An 18,028-nucleotide genomic window follows, 5' to 3' on the forward strand; every position below is an offset into this window, starting at 1 on the left:
ATTCCTCTTCTCCGAGGTGGAGGCCTGGGGATGAGCTGATGCCGCGTCCCAGAGCAGCAGTCACGATGCCGACGTCCCAGTCGAGCCTCAGAAAGGCAGGCCGGGGACGAGGACCCCGATTTGTTTCCTGCTGCTCCCAGCAGAGGCGGCACAGGGGGGACTGTTCCCCTGTCCACTTGGGAAGGCTGGCCTTCCTTCCCAGCGAGGAGAGGCCTCTCGTCATAGCCACACTTCACTTCCCCTGCCCAGCTTGGAGAAGACACACCACCAGCGCACATTTTCTACACTCCTCCTCCCACTGGCAGCACCAAACTATCTGAAAGCCCACTCCTCTCGGGCAGAGTCACAAAGTCGGCTCTGAGGCTGCCCCCACCCTCCGGGAGATCTGAAAACATTCCCACCCACGCTTGCATGGCCCCGTGCGTGCTCACGGGCTGGTACAAACCAGAACTCCCCTGCACACACTGACGCAGGCCCAGTGTGTGCCCAGATGCGTGAGCGCCAGCCTCACCCGTTCGTATTCGGGCCCTAATAAATGCTAAAACCTGGAGGAATGTCTGATCCCAGCCCTGTCCCGCACCCCCTCCCAGCTCTGGCTTGTTGACACCAATTTCCCGGGTGCCTAGAGATGGGTTTTCTTTTTTTCCCCTCTGAGAAGCAGCAGCAAGGAGTAAAGAAGAGCGGGGCCTTTTCACTGGAGCCTCCGGGACTGTGGCCAGGGTGGCCGCACAGGAGGCTGTTACTGTTGACGGTGTTGTTGTCGTCATGGGTGTCTTCATTTATAGAGAGGGCGCTGTTATCAGGCGCTCCAGGCCAGTTAGGAAGAGTGGAGGAGTGGAAGAGACAGCAAGGGGAGCCTTGTCATAAAGTCACCTGACTTATTTGAAACCAACAATATACACTTGCCCAGAGAAGGAGCGTCATTTAGTGAGGGTGCCCCTGGTCAGTGTCTCCTCCAGGGAGCATGTGCCTGGGAGGCTTGTGCAGAGGGTGGTGTGGCTCTGCTGTCGGCTAGTGCCTCTCTCCCTGTAGGACTCTCGCCACCCTGAGTGTGACTCTGGTCTTTAAAGAGGGTGTTTTCAGTACGACCCTGGCCTCTAACTTCATCCAGGCTGTTTCCTCTCTAGGGGAAAACTGGCCATGCCGGGCTTGTCCGTGGACAGCATGGTAGTGGGACATCTTTGGAGGGGTTCTCGAGGACCACTTATACTCTAATTTCACCTTACTTGCAGATACTTTGGCGTCTCACCTGACATAAGCTACAAAATAGTGTCCTTTTCAGTGCATGAGCAGACTGAACCATAACTGTGTGGACAAAGAGTGCTTTTAAGGAAGACTTTTGGGGGGCAGTGGAGAATGATTTTCTGGTTTCCAAGTCCCAGAAAACTAAAGCTGGAGGCCTTCCTGGAGTGGCAGCGTTGGGGAGCCAGCCCCCAAGAGGCCCCGGTGACCCCCCACCTCCTGGCATTCATCCCCTTGTGCAGCTGTCTGTCACCCCAAGTCAGGCTGGCCCGTGTGGCCTGGAGAAATCAGCAGAAGCGATGTCACCTCCAAGGTTAGGTTATGAAAGGACTTAACCTCCGTCTCAGGCGGGCATCTCCTCTCTCTCAGGTCCCTCGCTTCAGGGAAGCCGGGGCAAGTTGCAGAGCCCTGTGGCGAGGTCTGCACGTCAAGGACTGAGGCCAGTGACCCCTGAGTGAGCTGGGAAGCAGCTCCTCCCACCCAGTCAAGCCTAAGCTGACAGCGGTGCCCCCACCAACGTCTTGGGGGCAGCCTCCCAAGAGACCCAGAGCCAGACGCGCCCTCCCTTCCCCGCCCCTCCACGCTGCTCCTGGATTCTTGACCCTCAGAAACTGCATAGAATAATATGTATTTGTTGTTTTTAAGCCTCTACATTTGAGGGTCATTTGTTACGCAGCAGTGGGTGACCAGCACACACAGGGCATCAGGGTCCCAGGCTGAATGGATCATCCACAGGCTCTCTGTTCTCCAGCAAGTGTGGCCTCCCTCTCTGCCTCACTTCTCCCCTTGCGCGCCGCCTCCTCCTGTTTCCTTTCCTTTGTTTTTGTCTTACCTCAGCGAGCTTCAAAGTGAGGCTAGCCTGAGCCGGAGGGAGCAGCAGGACACCCCGCAGGAGACGGCCGTGGACAGCAGCCTGAGCTGCATCTGTAAGGTGAGCCCCACCCCTCCCTCTGCTCGCAGTGCAGGCCTGTTCAGCCTCTCATTCAGCGAATACCGCTGAGCGTCGTCGCAGGCACCGTGGTGACTGCCAGGAGGGATGCCACAGGAGCCCGTGCCCTCCACGCCTGCGCCTGCGCCTGCCCCTGACGACCCCAGGGGCCTCGACTCCAGACCTCACTGTTTTTCTCAGTTCCTTCCCAGCGAGGCCCAGGGCTCACAGTGCCAGGGAGGCACCCCTGCCCTAGCACTCTCTCTGCTCTCCAGTTCCTGACGCTGTGCGCGCTGGCCCAGCCAGGGGCCTACACCGATGGGAGCCTCTTGGGCCTGATTGAGCTGCTGTGCCGAGCCGGCTTGGACGTGGGGCTCCGCCTGCTGCCCAAGACCGACCTCCAGCAGCTCCTGCTCCTGCTCCTGGACAACATCCAGGAGTGGCCAGGGAAGGTACGGCAGACGCCTGAGCCAAAGCCCAAGCCCCCAGCCTTACCGCGAATGCTCTCTTGTGGCCCCTAGAGCGCCCCAGGTGGGGACAGCGCTGCTCCCTCCCTTACCTGGCCTCCACGACCCACCCTCTTACTCTCCAGACTTCCCCAACCCCGCCCCCCGCCCGAGTGGGCTGGTAGGGAGGTCAGGGTGGAAGGCGGGCCACGCCCCCCCAGCCCACCTTGATGCCCGCTGTCCCCGCAGCTCCGGCCGCTGTGCTGTGCCCTGAGCCGGGCATCTGATCACCACCACAACCTGCTGGCGCTCGTGCAGCTCTTCCTGGACGTGACGCCCCGGAGCAGGTGGGTGCTTCTCCACCTCTGTCTCCCCACGTCTGAGGCTTATCCCCGCCCCTGTGCTCACCCGCCTGTGGGCCATCCACAGCCTGCCCCATCAGTCCCCACAAACCTCCCCCTCCCGCCCAATGTCAAAAACCCAGGAGAAAGAACTAAAAATACAACTCACTAATGAGTTCATTACAAAGGGGAAAAAGCCTCATTTTCTTAACGTGGTCTTAGCAAAACCGTCGCCTTGTACAGTTAGCCTCAGACCTGCAGCATCCCCAGCCGCCCTTCTTTGCGGCTCCCTCCGCGGTCCTCAGTGGAGGGAGGGTTCCTTCCGTCATTCAGACCTCAGCTGTGTGTTGTCTCTTGATCACTCCCCGCTCCCACCCCCCTCTCAAACTCTCCATTCATCCTTCTGTTTTATTTTCTGGACAGTATTGATCTCTGCCAGAAATTATCTTACTATTTGTTCCTGGTTCATGGCTGCCTCTCCTCCTTGTCACCTCCAGGAGAGCAGGTCCCTTACTGGGGTCACTGCCGTATCACCCCACATCCAGAACAGTGCCTGGCATGCTGTTGGCGCTTTGTAAGTTCTTTTCAAATGAACGAACGAGGTGAACAAACAGAGTCAGCTCACAGGGAGATAAGACCCATTCGCTGGACCTGCCCCAGTCTCTCCCCTCTCCCCTCCTTCCTTCTCCCACTTGAGGGCACAGCCGCAAGGAGTCCCTTGCCCTTCCCTGTGCAGACCACTCCCCAGGTCCCCTCCTCTCCTCTCCAGCCCTCTGTCTGCAGCTCCTCCCACCTAGAATGACACCCCTTCCCACCCTTCCAACCAGGCCTGTCCTGGGCCCCCTCCAGGAAGACCCTTCACAGGCACCCACACAGTCACTCTCCACTGGGACCACCCCCCTGCAACTCCCTCCCCAGGGGAAGCTTCTGGGAGCAGGCTTGGAGTTCTGCTCAGACTCCTGTCCTCAGCAAACATCCCGAGCTCAACTTCAAGCCTAAGATGGGAAGCTCGATCTCTTTCCTGTGAACTGGAAGAGAGGAGACCTTTCCACAGTCCTGAAAGGAAAGCTTTTGCTGTGTATTTGAAAGAACTGGGCTTCTCGAAGCTCTGTCTAAGACCTTTAGGTGATGCATGCGTCAGAAATGGCAGTCCTAGAGGGCTTTCCCGTTCCCACCTCCTTATCCCTGTTCATTCCGAAATCCTGTCCATTCTGCCTTCCACATCCTAAATCCTTGCTTCTAGTGCCTCTCTATGTCAGCTCCACAAAAGCAGGGACCTCGTCTGGGTCACTTTAAATCAGCTACCTCCTTCCCGCCCCCTCCTGCTTTCATTTCACCATCTCTCACCTGGATGGTGGCAGTGGCATTCTGTCCCTGGCTCCTCCTTCAAAGGCTGTTTGCTCTGCAGGTACATGTGATTATCGTGTCCCTGCCTTGCCTTGCTTGCTGTCACCTGCACGGCCAAGTGCAAACACCTTAGCTTGGTCTCCAAGGCCCCATGTGGTCCAGCCCCAGTTTCCCATTTGCTCCAACCAGGCCATGTGATCTGTATTTGTTCTACGTACTTTTATATGTATATATATTTACATGTATGTAAATGTTTATAAATACAGGCAGACCGCATTTCACTGTGCTTCTTCGCTTTATTGCACTTCACAAATATTGTGGGTTTTTTTTACAAATGAAGCTTTGTGGCAACCCTGCATCGAGCAAGTCTGTCAGTGCCATTTTTCCAGCAGCATTTGCTTACTTCGTGTCACTGTGTCACATTTTGGTAATTCTCAGAATATTGCACACTTTTTCGTTATTAGGTTTGTGATGGTGGTCTGTGATCAGTGATCTTTGGTGTTACTATTGTGAAAAGATTAGGACTCACTGAAGGCTCAGATGATGGTTAGCATTTTTTAACGAGGTATTTTTTAATTAAGGTATATACACTGTTATTTGAGACATAATGCTATTGCATACTTAATAGACTACAGTATAGTGTAAACATAACTTTAAAAAAAATTTTATTGAAGTATAGTTTATTTACAATGTTGTGGTTAATTTCTGCTGTACAGCAAAGTGATTCAGTTATACACATATATTTTCTTTTTCATAATCTTTTCTATTATGGTTTATCACAGGATATTGAATATAGTTCCCTGTGTAGTAGTACCTTGTTGTTTATCCATTCTATATATAATAGTTTACATCTGCTAATCCCAAACTCCCAATCCTTCCCTTTCCCACCCCTCCCCTTTGTCAACCACAAGTCTGTTCTCTATGTCTGTGAGTCAGGTTTTTTTGTAGATATGTTTATTTGTCGTATTTTAGATTTCACATGTAAGTGATATCATATGGTATTTGTCTTTCTCTGTCTGACTTACTTCACTTAGTATGATAACCTTTAGGTCCATCCATGTTGCTGCAAATGGCATTATTTTATTATTTTTTAATGGCTGAGTAATATTCCATTGTATATATGTACCATATCTTCTTTACCGATTCATCTGTTGATGGACATTTATATTGCTTCCATGTCTTGGCTATTGTAAATAGTGCTACTATGAACATAGGGGTGCATGTATCTTTTCAAATTATAGTTTTGTCTGGGTATATGCCCAGGAGTGGGATTGCTGGATCATATGGCAACTCTATTTTTAGCTTTTTGAGGAGCCTCCATACTCTTTTCCATAGTGGCTGGACCAACTTACATTCCCACCAACAGTGTAGGAGGGTTCCCTTTTCTCCACACCCTCTCCAGCATTTATTATCTGTAGACTTTTTAACGATGGCCGTTCTGACCAGTGTGAGGTGGTACCTCATTGTAGTTCTGATTTGCATTTCTCTAGTAATTAGCGATGATGGGCATCTTTGCATGTGCCCATTGGCCATCTGTATGTCTTCTTTGGAGATTCTTTGGAGAAATCTCTATTTAGGTCTTCTGCCCATTTTTCGATTGGGTTGTTTGTTTTTTTTTGTTACTGCTGAACAGTAGGAGCTGTTTGTATATTTTGGAAATTAGGCCCTTGTCAGTCGCATCGCTTGCAAATATTTTCTCCCTGTCTGTAGGTTTAAACACAGCTTTTACATGCACTGGGAAATCAAAAAATTCATGTGACTTGCTTTATTGTAATACTTGCTTTATTGTGGTGGTCTGGAACCAAACTTGTAATATCTCCGAGGCGTGCCTGCACATGTGTGTGTGTGTGTGAGATGAGCCTCGTTCTTTTCCATAGCTGCATAGTATTCCCTAGTGTGCATGCAACCAGTCCCCTGTTCTGGATATTTGTCCAATATACAAGCTTTGTGCATCTATCCAAATATTTCTATAGGATCAGTTCTTTGAAATTGCAGTCCTAAAGTATGTATATATAAAATTTGGCCTCCACAAAAGAAGCTGTACTAATCAGTAACAGACATGAAAATGCCTGTTTCTCCACATTCTCATTAACACCGTGTAGTCTCAGTTTTGTTTTTAAGTTTTAATTAATCTGGTAAGTGAAAAATCTCTTCCTGTGGTTCTAATTTTCATTTCCCTGATTGCCAGTGAAATTGAGAATCTTTTCCTATGTTCGTTGGCCTTTTTGTGTTTCTCTAGGTGTAAATTACCTCTTGATATCTCGCCCATTTTTCTATCAGGTAATTTATCTTCTTTTTAATTATATTGATTTATAAGTTGCTTATTACATATATTTTGGACACCGTGTTTTCTCCTAAGTCTGTAAATTGTCCTTTTTAAACCTTTGTGTATATCCTTCCGTGAACTGATATTTTTTCCCTTTTTCAATAAACTTTTTTTTTTTTTAATTTATTTTTGGCTGTGTTGGGTCTTCGTTGCCGCATGCAGGCTTTCTCTAGTTGCGGCGAGCGGGGGCCACTCTTCGTTGCAGTGCGCGGGCTTCACATTGCGGTGGCTTCTCTTGTTGTGGAGCACAGGCTCCAGGCACGTGGGCTTCAGTAGTTGTGGCATGCGGGCTCAGTAGTTGTGGCTTGCGGGCTCTAGAATGCAGGCTCAGTAGTTGTGGTGCACGGGCTCAGTTGCTCCACGGCATGTGGGATCTTCCTGGACCAGGGCTCGAATCTGTGTCCTCTGCATTGGCAGGAGGATTCTTAACCACTGCGCCACCAGGGAAGTCCCTTCAATAAACTTTTAATTTCAGAATAGATTTAGATTCACAGAAAAGGTACATGGATAGTACAGAGAGTTGATTGTAATTGAATCTTTCTATCTTGAAAAGGAAGGCCTTCCCCACCCCAAGAGCATAAAAATATTGTGTTCTATTTTCTTTCAGTACTTACATAACTTTGTTTCTCTTGGCTCTTAATCCCATCTGGAATCTATTTTTTGTAGGTATGAGACAGAGATCTAACTTGATTTTTTCCACCCCCAAAGAGCCAGTGACCCAACACCAATTTTTTTCTGTCGTAGTAATCCATCATTTCCCAACAGATTTGAAACTACCTGTGTCATATCCTTAATTTATGACATCGTTCGTCTGTTAGCCAAACTGTGATATCAGGAATCAGTGTCTTTCTGAGGGTATCTTTTTTATAGCTCCAGGGCCCTCGGTAGATGCTCCTTAAATGCTCATAGTGAGTATAATGGAACGGCCTCACCTGCTTTCAGACAGACACACCAACTAGGGTAAAACCTCCTGCCGAGACCCGTTGCTGGGAAAGAGGGCTCGTCATAGGGATGGATGGTGTGTATTCATTTACTTAGAAATTTTATTTCTTTTTCTAAATAGATGAAGCACTCAGAACAAAATTCAAAAGGCACCAAGGAGTACCTCTTGAACACCTGCCCCTCCCCCTTCCCCGTGCCTGTACCACCCAGCCTTGTCCCCATTTCTCATCTGGGCTCATGGCTTGTCCTCCCCGCCCTTCTGTCCACTTCGGCGTAGGTTTTGGCAGCTGTTCCAAACTGGATCGGAAAGAGCGCCTAATTCTTTTTCACAGCTGCACCGTATTCACTGTGCTCTTTAGTTAGCCGCGCCCTCCACAGCGTCCCCGTGGTGGTGGCCTTGTTCTCCCCTCGCTGGCAGCTGCCCCACTGGGCTCAGTGCCCAGACTGACCCCGGGAAGGAGGGCGTGTTGTTGGACGATGGGCTGCCACTTTCTTCGTCTGCCTGCCTGCCGACTGGTTAAGCACAGAGCGAGAACCCCCGCCAACACGGGTGTGATGCCCCCCTCCCCACCTGGTTGACCAAGACTTCAAGGGATGCGCTGTAAGGCAGAGTTGAGCGTAACCGTGAGAAATGAAAGTACAGACTAGAGCGAAGCACCTGAAGTGGGGCCAATGGGAGGGGGGGCTCTCGGAGGAAAGTCTGTCTTGGGACTCTGCCCCTCTGGGGTGGCTCCAGGAGCTGCTGGGCAGAGCGCGTGTCCGCGCAGGCCTCGGCGGCAGTTCCCACAGGCCCCGTCGGGAGGGAGCTGCCGCTGAAAGCCGATGTTCCCAGGCTCGGGACCCTCCTTCACCACCTGCGAAAGTTTATTAAATGTCCCACGGGTGCTGCCTCACCATGGCCCTGGAAGTAGAGGGGAAGTGACACCAGCTTAAGCAGATTCCTGGTCACGAGGGAGGAGCAGGCAGCCCTGGGAGAAAGCAGCCTTCAGAGTCACCAGGTGTTTGCCCCAGGGATGAGAGTAGTGACAGGTGCAGGCCGCACCAGAGCTCCCCGGAGCCCTCCTCGCTTCCCTCTGGGTTCCACGCTGCTGCCCCGGGTGGGCAGAGGGTCCATGCATGGCCCCGGACAGGTTCATCTTCTCCCAGCCCATCAGCCTCTCCCAGCTTCATTTCCTGGGTCCCTCGCTCCACTGTTAACTCCCTTCCTGCGTGTTCTTCAGATCTGCCCACCCTGAAAACTGCACGGCCACGTGGCGTGGTGCTACCACATTCCCTGGTTCCCCCCCTCGGCCCCTGACCCCTTCAGGCTGCCCAGGAGCCGCCCTGAGTTGCCAGCCAGCCTCCTGGGGGCCCTCAGCAGATTCCAGGCTCCACCAGGCTTCCTGCTGGAGACACCTCTCCCCTCCCAGCAAACAGCGGGGCCCCTTCTCTCTCTACAGGATGACTGCTGCCCCCCCACACACACCCAGTGGACCCACAGCTCTCACCCCCGCCTTTCCTCCTGATCCCTCCTCCACAATCAGGATCTCAACGGTCCTGCCTTTTCCAGACCTTCCTTCTGCATCATCCTTGCTCGTCCTTATACCTTCAGCTTTTTATTCTCTACTGGCTCTTTCTGTCAGCAAAGAAATGTGCTCTGTGTGTCTCCTACCTTCGAACGGCAGTTCCATCTCCACCCACTCCTTCCTGCAGCTCCTGCTGCCGTCCACACTCTCCACCCGCAGCTCTCTCCTTCTCCTTGTCCAAACCCTGCCCACCCTGGACACGGGGGTTCTTCAGAGCTCAGAGTGTCTCAGAGGGAGTTCTCACCTAAGAGACATTCGGGCCTCTGGAGGCGGACAAGTCCAGAACATTCTAGAAGGAGTCCACCAAGACCCCAGACCCTCAAGATTTCAGAAGGGTTCAAAATCTGGAGGAACAAGAGGCAAGAGGAAAGTCATGTCCAGGGGTCGAGGGACCATGGCTGGAGCTGGGAGGACGGCCGAGGGTCCCTGTGGAGCCAGGAGCACGCGGGGTGATGGCTGAGCAGACGCTCGCTCCCCTTTATGAGAGGCTGTGTGGGGGGGGAGGGGCAGTGGGAGTAGAGGCGCCACCCCAGTCCACCTAAAGCGCTCTGTCACCAGTGACCTAATGGCCTGTCCTCGTGCGCAAGCTTCCCATTTTCGCCTTGGCTGGCTGCACGGTGTGGTTTTCCTGGTACCCTCCCCTCCTCAGGCCCCTCCCCCTCAGTGGCCCCCCCGCTGCTCCCTGAGCCTTGGTTGGCCTCAGGGTCCTGCCCCAGCCCCTCCTCTCTGGTCCCTTGGCACAGCCTCGGGGGGCTTTCTGGGCGGGGCTCTGTGGGGCTCTGTCCACACTGCCCCCTTGCAAGACTCGGGCGCCTCTCCCCAGCTGCTGGGAGCGTCGAGCTGCCTCTGCGGAAGGTTGGCTGGGCCCCTTCCTTGGGAGCGGCCCGGGGCTGGGGTTACAAAGGGCTGCCGCTGCCTCAACCCTGCATGTCTCTGAGAGGCGGGGACCCTGCCGGCTCCAGAACCCCTTGTGGGGTCGGCTGAGGGCTTTGCGGAGATTGCATCGCAGCCTGGCTTGCCCCCTGGCCCAGACCTGCTTCCTTCACCCCCCAATAGGAGTGATGCCAAGAGCACCCTTGTACCCGACTCCTGCCATAAATTCCATGCACGCTCATCTCCGTTTCAGAGTCCAGCTCCTTGGGACTCCACCCAGGACCCCATCTCAGCCACTTCCATGGCTTCAACGCCAACTTCGCGCCAGGGGCTCCCGAGTCAATACCTCTGGCCAGACTTTTCTGCTCAGCACCAGATCCGAGTGGGAAGTATTTCAAATTCAGCACATGTGAAACAGAAGTCACTGTCTTCCAAGGGGGACCACCTCCTCCTGTCTTCCATGGCCCTGTGATGGCATCTGCCCATGGCCTGAAGCCTGGGGTGTCAGTGGGCACCTTCTGTCCCTTCAGGCGTCCCCATCTCCCACGACAGTTACCTCTCCACGTCACCCTCCGGTGCCACGGCGGCTCAGGCTCTCAGGACAGCACCCCTGGACGTCTGCCAGGGAGCCGGAGCTGGCTCCTTCCAGGCTCTCTCCCATGTGACCCATCCCCACTCTGTCCAGCGGTGGCCTCTTCCTTCTAATGCACATCTGTCCCTGTCACTCCTCTGCTTAAAATCCTTCAGGCTTCTATGCTCAGGATGAAATTCAAACAACCCAGCCTGGTGTACGAGGGCTTTCGTGCCTACTTTCCCAAGCCTGCCTTCTCCCCGCCACGTCCCCTCACAGGCTTCCACCCTCCAGCCATATCCTGAAAATGTGCGGCTACCCAAACCCATGATGAGCATTTGTCTTGAACTTTTCAACATCTGTTCCCTCTTCCTAGAGAAGCCTCTTTCCCTGTCTTCTTCCTCCTCTTTGCCTGGTTGACATTTCCTCACCCCCCAAGACTAGGCTGAGATGAGGCATCTCCTCTTCGGAGAAACCTCCGGGTGCAGAGCCCTGGTTGTTGGTGCCCCTTGCTGACCCCTTGGGCTGTGAGCGTCGTGAGGACAAGAGCTGTGACTTTGCTCGCTGGGTCCTTGGACCCTGGCATGGAGGAGGGGCTTGGGGAGCGTGCTTGTGGAGTGCTTGCTTCTGGAGGGCAGATTTCAAAAAGAGTAGAGAGAGTGAGAGCTTTTTAGTAGCAGATTCCAAAAAGAAAAATGGTTCAGGGGGGCTAGAGAGATCCTGCAATAAAACTTTGAACATGGTTTGCAAATGGACCCAATGACGAAAAATGCAGGAAGTATCTAGAGGTGCAGGGGCTGCACTCAGAGCTCATGCATGATCTCTGATCTTGAAAGATATGGAAGAGGGAAAGAAAGGGACATGAGCAAGGCAAATGGAGAAATAGCACAGACCAGTGACAGTATTGGTGGGAAAAGCTAAGGCCCGTAGAAAGGGCTTCTGTGTAATTTTTGCTTTTTTTTTTTTTTTTTCTTTTGGCCACACCACGAGGCATGTGGGATCTTAGTTCCCCGACCAGGAATGGAACCGATGCTCCCTGCAGTGGAAGCGTGGAGTCCTAACCACTGGACTGCCAGGGAAGTCCCCTGTGTAGTTATTTTTACATTTATTTATTTATTTATTTATTTTATTTTGGCTGTGTTGGGTCTTCGTTTCTGCGCGAGGGCTTTCTCTAGTTGCGGCAAGCGGGGGCCACTCTTCTTTGCGGTGCGCGGGCCTCTCACTGTCGTGGCCTCTCCCGTTGCGGAGCACAGGCTCCAGATGCGCAGGCTCAGTAGTTGTGGCTCACGGGCTCAGTTGCTCCGCGGCATGTGGGATCTTCCCAGACCAGGGCTCGAACCCGTGTCCCCTGCATTAGCAGGCAGATTCTCAACCACTGCGCCACCAGGGAAGCCCCCCTTGTGTAGTTATTTTTGAAGTGAGGAGTGCTGTTCTGGGCTGATGAGGAAACGTTAACACACGGATGAAGAGAGAACAATACCATGTAATTCCTATTTTGCTTCTGTCTTTCTTGTTGAGGAGCATAATTTTTCATCTGGACTCAAATATTGATCAAAGGGGATTGCAGCCCAAAATATTGGGGGAGACGGAATGACAGCATCCAGCTGTGTGAAATGAGTTGAGGTCCCCTCCAGCAAAAGGATGTCTCAAGCCTGTCCTGGGCGACGTGCAGGTGGGGCGCCCTCACTCTGCAGAGACCTCCGGTGGGTGGGAGGGTGCAGGAGGTCCCGGGGCATGGGGAGGGAGGGTGCAGAAGGTGCTTTCTTCACTCAGTGCCGCGGGCTTGATGTGTCCCTCAACAGAACTCCCCAGGGGATAGCGTGTGAGCACATACATAGACAAGGAAGCACCGCTTTCTAGGATTCCTAAGAATAAATCATATCAGACTAGCCTCATTTCGTTTTTGACAGACTAACCAGAAGAGTACTCTGGAGAGGGCTGTCTGGGTTTTGTAGGGCCTTTGACGGAAACGATCGTCGTATCTTGTGACAACATAAAGAAACGTGGGCTGAGCGATGTCAAATTAGATGGGCTCGTCATCCAAAAGTGCTGCTAGCCTGGAGGGAAGGCCCAGGCAGCCACCCAGAGTTCCGTCTTCACTGACAGGTTGGCCAGCGCAGACCATGGGTCTTGGACGAGGCCATTAATAGAACAATGGTCAGGTTCACACATAACATGAATGTGACTGACAGCAAATTGAAGATCCCGGAACATCTCAGCAGACCATAATGATGGGCTGAGTGGGAAAGAGAGACCCAGCTGCACAATTAAGAACAGGATCTGGGAGATGGGATTTGACAGCGAGACGTGTGAACTAACTTTGGGCCCAATCTGTCAACGGCGTCGCATCTCGAGGCTGCCCCTAGAATGAGTGTCAGCCTCAGCTCTGAGCGCCTCACTTGATGGGAATGTCAGCAACGCTGAGGAACTTCATAAGAAGCAACCCAGAATGGCAACAGGATTCCAAAGGTTAGAAAAGAGTAGCTGTTGCACCGGGGACGGGGTAGCCATGGGAAGTTCGGCGACTTCCTTCAAGTACGTGAAGGCCCTAGTTAAACGGACGGATATGTGGGTACCAGGACATGAGACGGGGTGACTTTTAAGGTATTTTAAGCGTAGTGGTCTGTGGGTTTCCTCATAATACCAGAAAGAGAGAGAGGGAGGGAGGAAGGGAGATGGGAGGATGGAAGTTGGGTTGTGATTGTCCACGTGAACTTTATTTACTAAGCGGTAGTAACCTTTTTATTTGGTTGTACTATGCATGCAGGAGAGGACACATCAGAGGTGGACACTGTACACTTTGCCAGGCGTCTGTGCAACCACTGCTGCCTCACAGGCCAGAACGTCACCTGCTTGCTCCCCAGAAGGCCCCTGGGCCGCCCCCCCCCACCAGGCATTCCCTCTGCAAAGAAAACCGCTTCCCCAACTTCCATCCCGTAGGTGTGTTGTGCCGGGTTTTGAACGTGGGTGCCGGTGGGACCGGTAGATGGCTTCTTCACGTTGCCTGGTGGGACCCCACCATGTGGATCTGAGGCTGTCTGAATCCCACCGTCTCTTCCTGTCTGCACTGTGTGTGCCCACACTTGTGAGTGTCCCAGCGGGTGTGGGGATGACAGGGCAGACGGCCGAAGAGTTTACCCTGACCTCTGAGCCCAGGTCCTTGTCCTTCCTGCCCAGGTGGCACATGCTCACATGCAAGATAGGAGACTCCAGGGAAGGAGTGAGGGGCGGGTGGCATGAGAGGCGGTCGTGATGCCTGAGAGGCGGCGTGGACAGCCCGGGAGCGGCGAGCCGGGCAGACGCCCTGGGGCAGGGTGTTGGGCGGCATTTCCACGGCGGAACAGGCCGCTGCAGTTGCTTCCTGAGCTGCCCTAGAGACATGGAAAAGGCCGTTCACGCCTTTGGCCAGATGCCTGGTGGCCTCTTACGGTAGTTCAACCTCAGCAGAGCCTAGTTCCCCTCCAGGGGGGCTGCAGTGACCTGTGTGGTTGTCCTGACGCCCTAATGGCCCGAGCTGGCAGGTGCCTTTGCGGTCCTCAGAGCACCCACAGGCTGCCCCTTGCAGGAGCTGGAGGCTGGAGGCTGGAGGCTGGGGAGTAGAGCGCCTGCGCTCCACCTCCCGGCTCTGCTGTTGGTTTGGAAAAGTCATTTCCCAATTTCCCAGCGCCTTAGGCCCTCTGAGTGCTGATCTGGTGTCCTGGTCTTACAGCGGCCTGTCAGGGTGGCGGGGCAGGGCTGAGGCAGAGGCCTGGCCTGGTGTGATTTCAGAGGGCTGGAGCCTGTTGCCTTATATGACACTGGCTGGCATGGCTCCAGTGGCTTCTGCATCCTCCTGTGTTCGCCTGGTTTGAGTTCCGGGGAGGCCTCGCCGGGTGGGGTTGGGCAGCTTCTGGGGGAGGACGGCCCGGGGCCAACCTCAGCCGGGCCACGGGCCCCCCTGCTCGCCCCCTGCACAGTGTGGGTGGTGTTTGGGGTGAGTCTTTGCTCTTCCCCTCTGTAGAGTGAGTTCTCAGTGTGGAATTAAAAAGTGGTCCTGTTCCCTCTCCCTGTGTCCCAGTGGGAACTGAGAGGGCAGGGGACTGTGTGTAGAAGGCAGGGAGGGCCGTCAGGATGAAAGGCAGTGGGCAGGCGGGGAGCGCACCGCCCTCAGATGTGGGTTTCTTTTCATCCATTCACCCCCCCGGGGCTCCTTCTGATGCTTGTCTTCTATTTCTTTCTGGACAGCAGCTCTGTCCTGACCCACCCGGCCCACCTCTTCCCTTCTGGAACCACCCCCGGCTCTGCTTTGCCGGCCTGCCAGCACCCCACCCCCGGGTCGGCCCCTCCCCACCCGCTGCGGGTAACAGCGCTCCCCAAGGCCCGGGTTTGGATTAATGAAGCCCAGATGCCGGACTGGGGACTCCGGCTGCAAGTTCTCGCGTTGGAGCAGCAGCTTGGCTCCCCCCCCGCCCCCCACCGCCCCGTGCTCCTGGCCCAGCTGCTGCTGGGGCTCCCGGGGAACAGCTGGAGAGCAGGTTCTGGCGGCCGGTGCTGGGCAGGCGCCGCGGCGGGAGCCCAGGGAGAGACGCGGGTGGGACTCCGGGTGAGGGTTCTGGTGTGGGGGGCGCCGGATGAGGGCTCCCATGTTCTGTCCCATGACGCAGTCCAGATGGGGCTGCCTCTCCCCAGGACTCGGAGGGTGGGTGGGAAAGCTGGGGCGCTCTGCAGAAAGGGAACTGGGGTCACCGGTCCAGAATGGAAGGGGATGGCCGGCCCCTCCCAGGGTGGCCAGATAAAATACAAAGATGGCATAGGAGAAACTCACGCTAAAAAACATTGTTCTTTATCTATAGGAAGTTCATATTTAACTGGCATCCTATATTTTTATTGGCTAAGTCAGGCAATCCTTACCACCCCCCAGCTGAACTTCTTCTTTAAGTAATAGTTTTATTGGACTGCAACATACGAACAGAACACAGACCGTAAGTGTGTGTTCAGTGGGTTTCCACAAGTCGAACACATGTAAAACCAGCACCCAGATCAAGACATGAGGGCGTTCCCCGGCGGTCCAGTGGTTAGGACGCGGCGCTTTCACTGCCAGGGCCCAGGTTCAGTCCCTGGTTGGGGAACTAAGGTTCCCGCGAGCCACATGGTGCGGCCGAATGAAAAGAAAAACAAGAAGAAGAAATGAGACGTGAGCAGAGCCTGCCCGCCACCCCACCCCTGCCAAGTATCCCCGTTTTTGTACTTAATGTAAGTGAAGTCATACACACGTATTCTGTTGGAACTGGCTTCTTTCACACAGCCCTGTGAGGCTCACCCGTGCTGCCGAATGGAGTCGTGGCTCATCCACATTTGTTCCGCGTGGGCTTGAGATGGGTGGGTGGAGCCCAGCCCCTCTGTCCATTCTAGTGGCGGATCGGTGCTGCTCGTCCGCCTCTCTTTTCTCGTACGTCGTACGTGTGTGCCCGGGAGTAGGACTTCCGGGCCGTGGGGCGGGCACACAAACATCCTTATCTTTAGTGGGTCTCGCCAGGCAGTTGGCCGAGGTAGGTGTACGCATTCATGTCCCTGCCAGCTGTGTGGGAGCGTCTCCCCTCTTTCCCATGTTTGCCCTTCTAGTATGTGATGCTGCTGCCTGATGTTGCTTTTTTCCCTTTTTTTTTAATCAAGAGCCTCTTGCCTTGTTGATTCCTCTGATTTTCTTGAATAAGAAGATCAACAAGGCCCCTGCTTCAGGTACCACCTACCCTCCTGGCTTGGAGGAGGCCATTCCCACCTCCGTTCCCCACCAACTGGGAGCCCCCCCTGCACCCACGTGAGGCCACGGCAGCCGCAGGCCCTGGGGAAGTTGCAGGGGTGCCTTCAGCACTGCTCAGGCGGGGCTCAGTCCTGCTTCCCCCAGGTACTTCCTTAGGGAAACATCATTTCCGAGGGCTGCCTGTCCCCGATGTCCTGTCCTTCGTTTCCCCATGAGGTCGTCCCAAGGATGGGGGTAGGGGCACCCGTGGGGACCCTCCAGCAGTGTTGTTGCCAGAGGGCATTTCTCCTCTACGAAGCCGCTTCCAGCCCACGTGTTTTCCTTCGTGTTCCTTCAGTTTCCACTGGCTTCAGGACCTGTCCTTTGCTTCCCCTGGTGGTGGCTTTCCACAGGAAATCGGGACTGTGGGCCACATCTGAGTCCATGCCAGGGGCTGCCTTCTGCCGTCCACGGGGGCAAAAAGTGTGTGAAGCCTCGAGGAAGATGTAACCCTCCACCCCTTCTCCCATCGCCCCTCTCCAGCCTCTCCTGGCCACTGCCACCCCTAGCCCTGTCCTCTAGTCTCTACTTCCCTCCTCTCTTCTTTTTACTCACTCCAGCCGTCAAGGACCCATGAAAATCAGAGCCCCAAACATTATCGTCTGAAATCCCCATTAGAGGTCTTCACTCCTGAAGAGTGGAAACACCAGCTCCATCCTGAGTGAATCAGTTAGGACTGTTTGGTGCTAGACTTAGGAGCCCAGCTCAGACTGACTGAAGAAGCCAAAGGGACTTTATCAGCTGAGCCGACCAACCCATTGACCGCACGGGTCCGGGGGCCGGAGGCTTCAGGCAGGGTGGGCTCTGGGTGTTGTCAGGGCTCTACCTCTGCTTGCTTCATCCTCCAGGCTGCCCCACAAAGAGGCAGGATGGCCACCAGCGACAGGGGGGTCACCTCCCACCTGATCAGTGGTCCTGCTGGAAAGGCACACGCTCTACTGGTAGCTCCAGCCAAGACCCCGAGGCCACCTCTCAGTGGCTCAGACACAGGGACTGATGGGCAGGCCTGGCTCACGTGCCCACCCTGGGAGCCGGGATTTGGGCCGGGTGTGGTGGGTGAGGGTTTCTCCAAAGGAAAGTCACGGGATGCTGGCTGAAAAAAAACAACAACAAAACTTGGCCTCACCAAGCCCCGGTCACCCGCCTTCCACCACCCTACATGGGCTGAAAGATCATAATGCTGCAAAGGAAGGAAAAAGCGACGGTCTGTGCAAAAGAGGTTGAACAGTCCCTATCTCTGTGTAGCACAATATATAGAGGAAAAAAGTAAGACGATAAATACTACTATGGTAGCCTCTGAAGTTACCACTTTTTTTTTTAAATTAATTTATTTATTTTTGTCTGTGTTGGGTCTTCGTTTCTGTGTGAGGGCTTTCTCTAGTTGCGGCAAGCGGGGGCCACTCTTCATCGCAGTGCGCGGGCCTCTCACTATCACGGCCTCTCTTGTTGTGGAGCACAGGCTCCAGACGCGCAGGCTCAGTAGTTGTGGCACGCGGGCCCAGTTGCTCCGCGGCATGTGGGATCCTCCCAGACCAGGGCTCGAACCCGTGTCCCCTGCATTGGCAGGCAGATTCTCAACCACTGCGCCACCAGGGAAGCCTCACCACTTTTTTTAAAAAAATAATTTTTTCTTTTTGCTTATTTTTAAACTTTCCCATCTTGCATGTT

General features: G+C 54.2%; 1 protein-coding gene across 1 annotated transcript in view; it reads left to right on the forward strand.

Moving 5' to 3' along the window:
- Nucleotides 1-18,028, forward strand: part of LOC103015199 (protein FAM178B) — a 62,414-nt gene that overhangs the window by 41,883 nt on the left and 2,503 nt on the right. The window contains exons 11-13 of the mRNA XM_057558671.1: nt 2,080-2,173; nt 2,446-2,622; nt 2,866-2,963. Coding sequence (XP_057414654.1) covers nt 2,080-2,173; nt 2,446-2,622; nt 2,866-2,963 — 369 coding nt within the window. The remainder of the gene's footprint in view (nt 1-2,079; nt 2,174-2,445; nt 2,623-2,865; nt 2,964-18,028) is intronic.

Source organism: Balaenoptera acutorostrata, chromosome 12 (genome assembly GCF_949987535.1).
Source record: "Balaenoptera acutorostrata chromosome 12, mBalAcu1.1, whole genome shotgun sequence".
Classification (NCBI taxonomy): Eukaryota; Metazoa; Chordata; class Mammalia; order Artiodactyla; family Balaenopteridae; genus Balaenoptera; species Balaenoptera acutorostrata.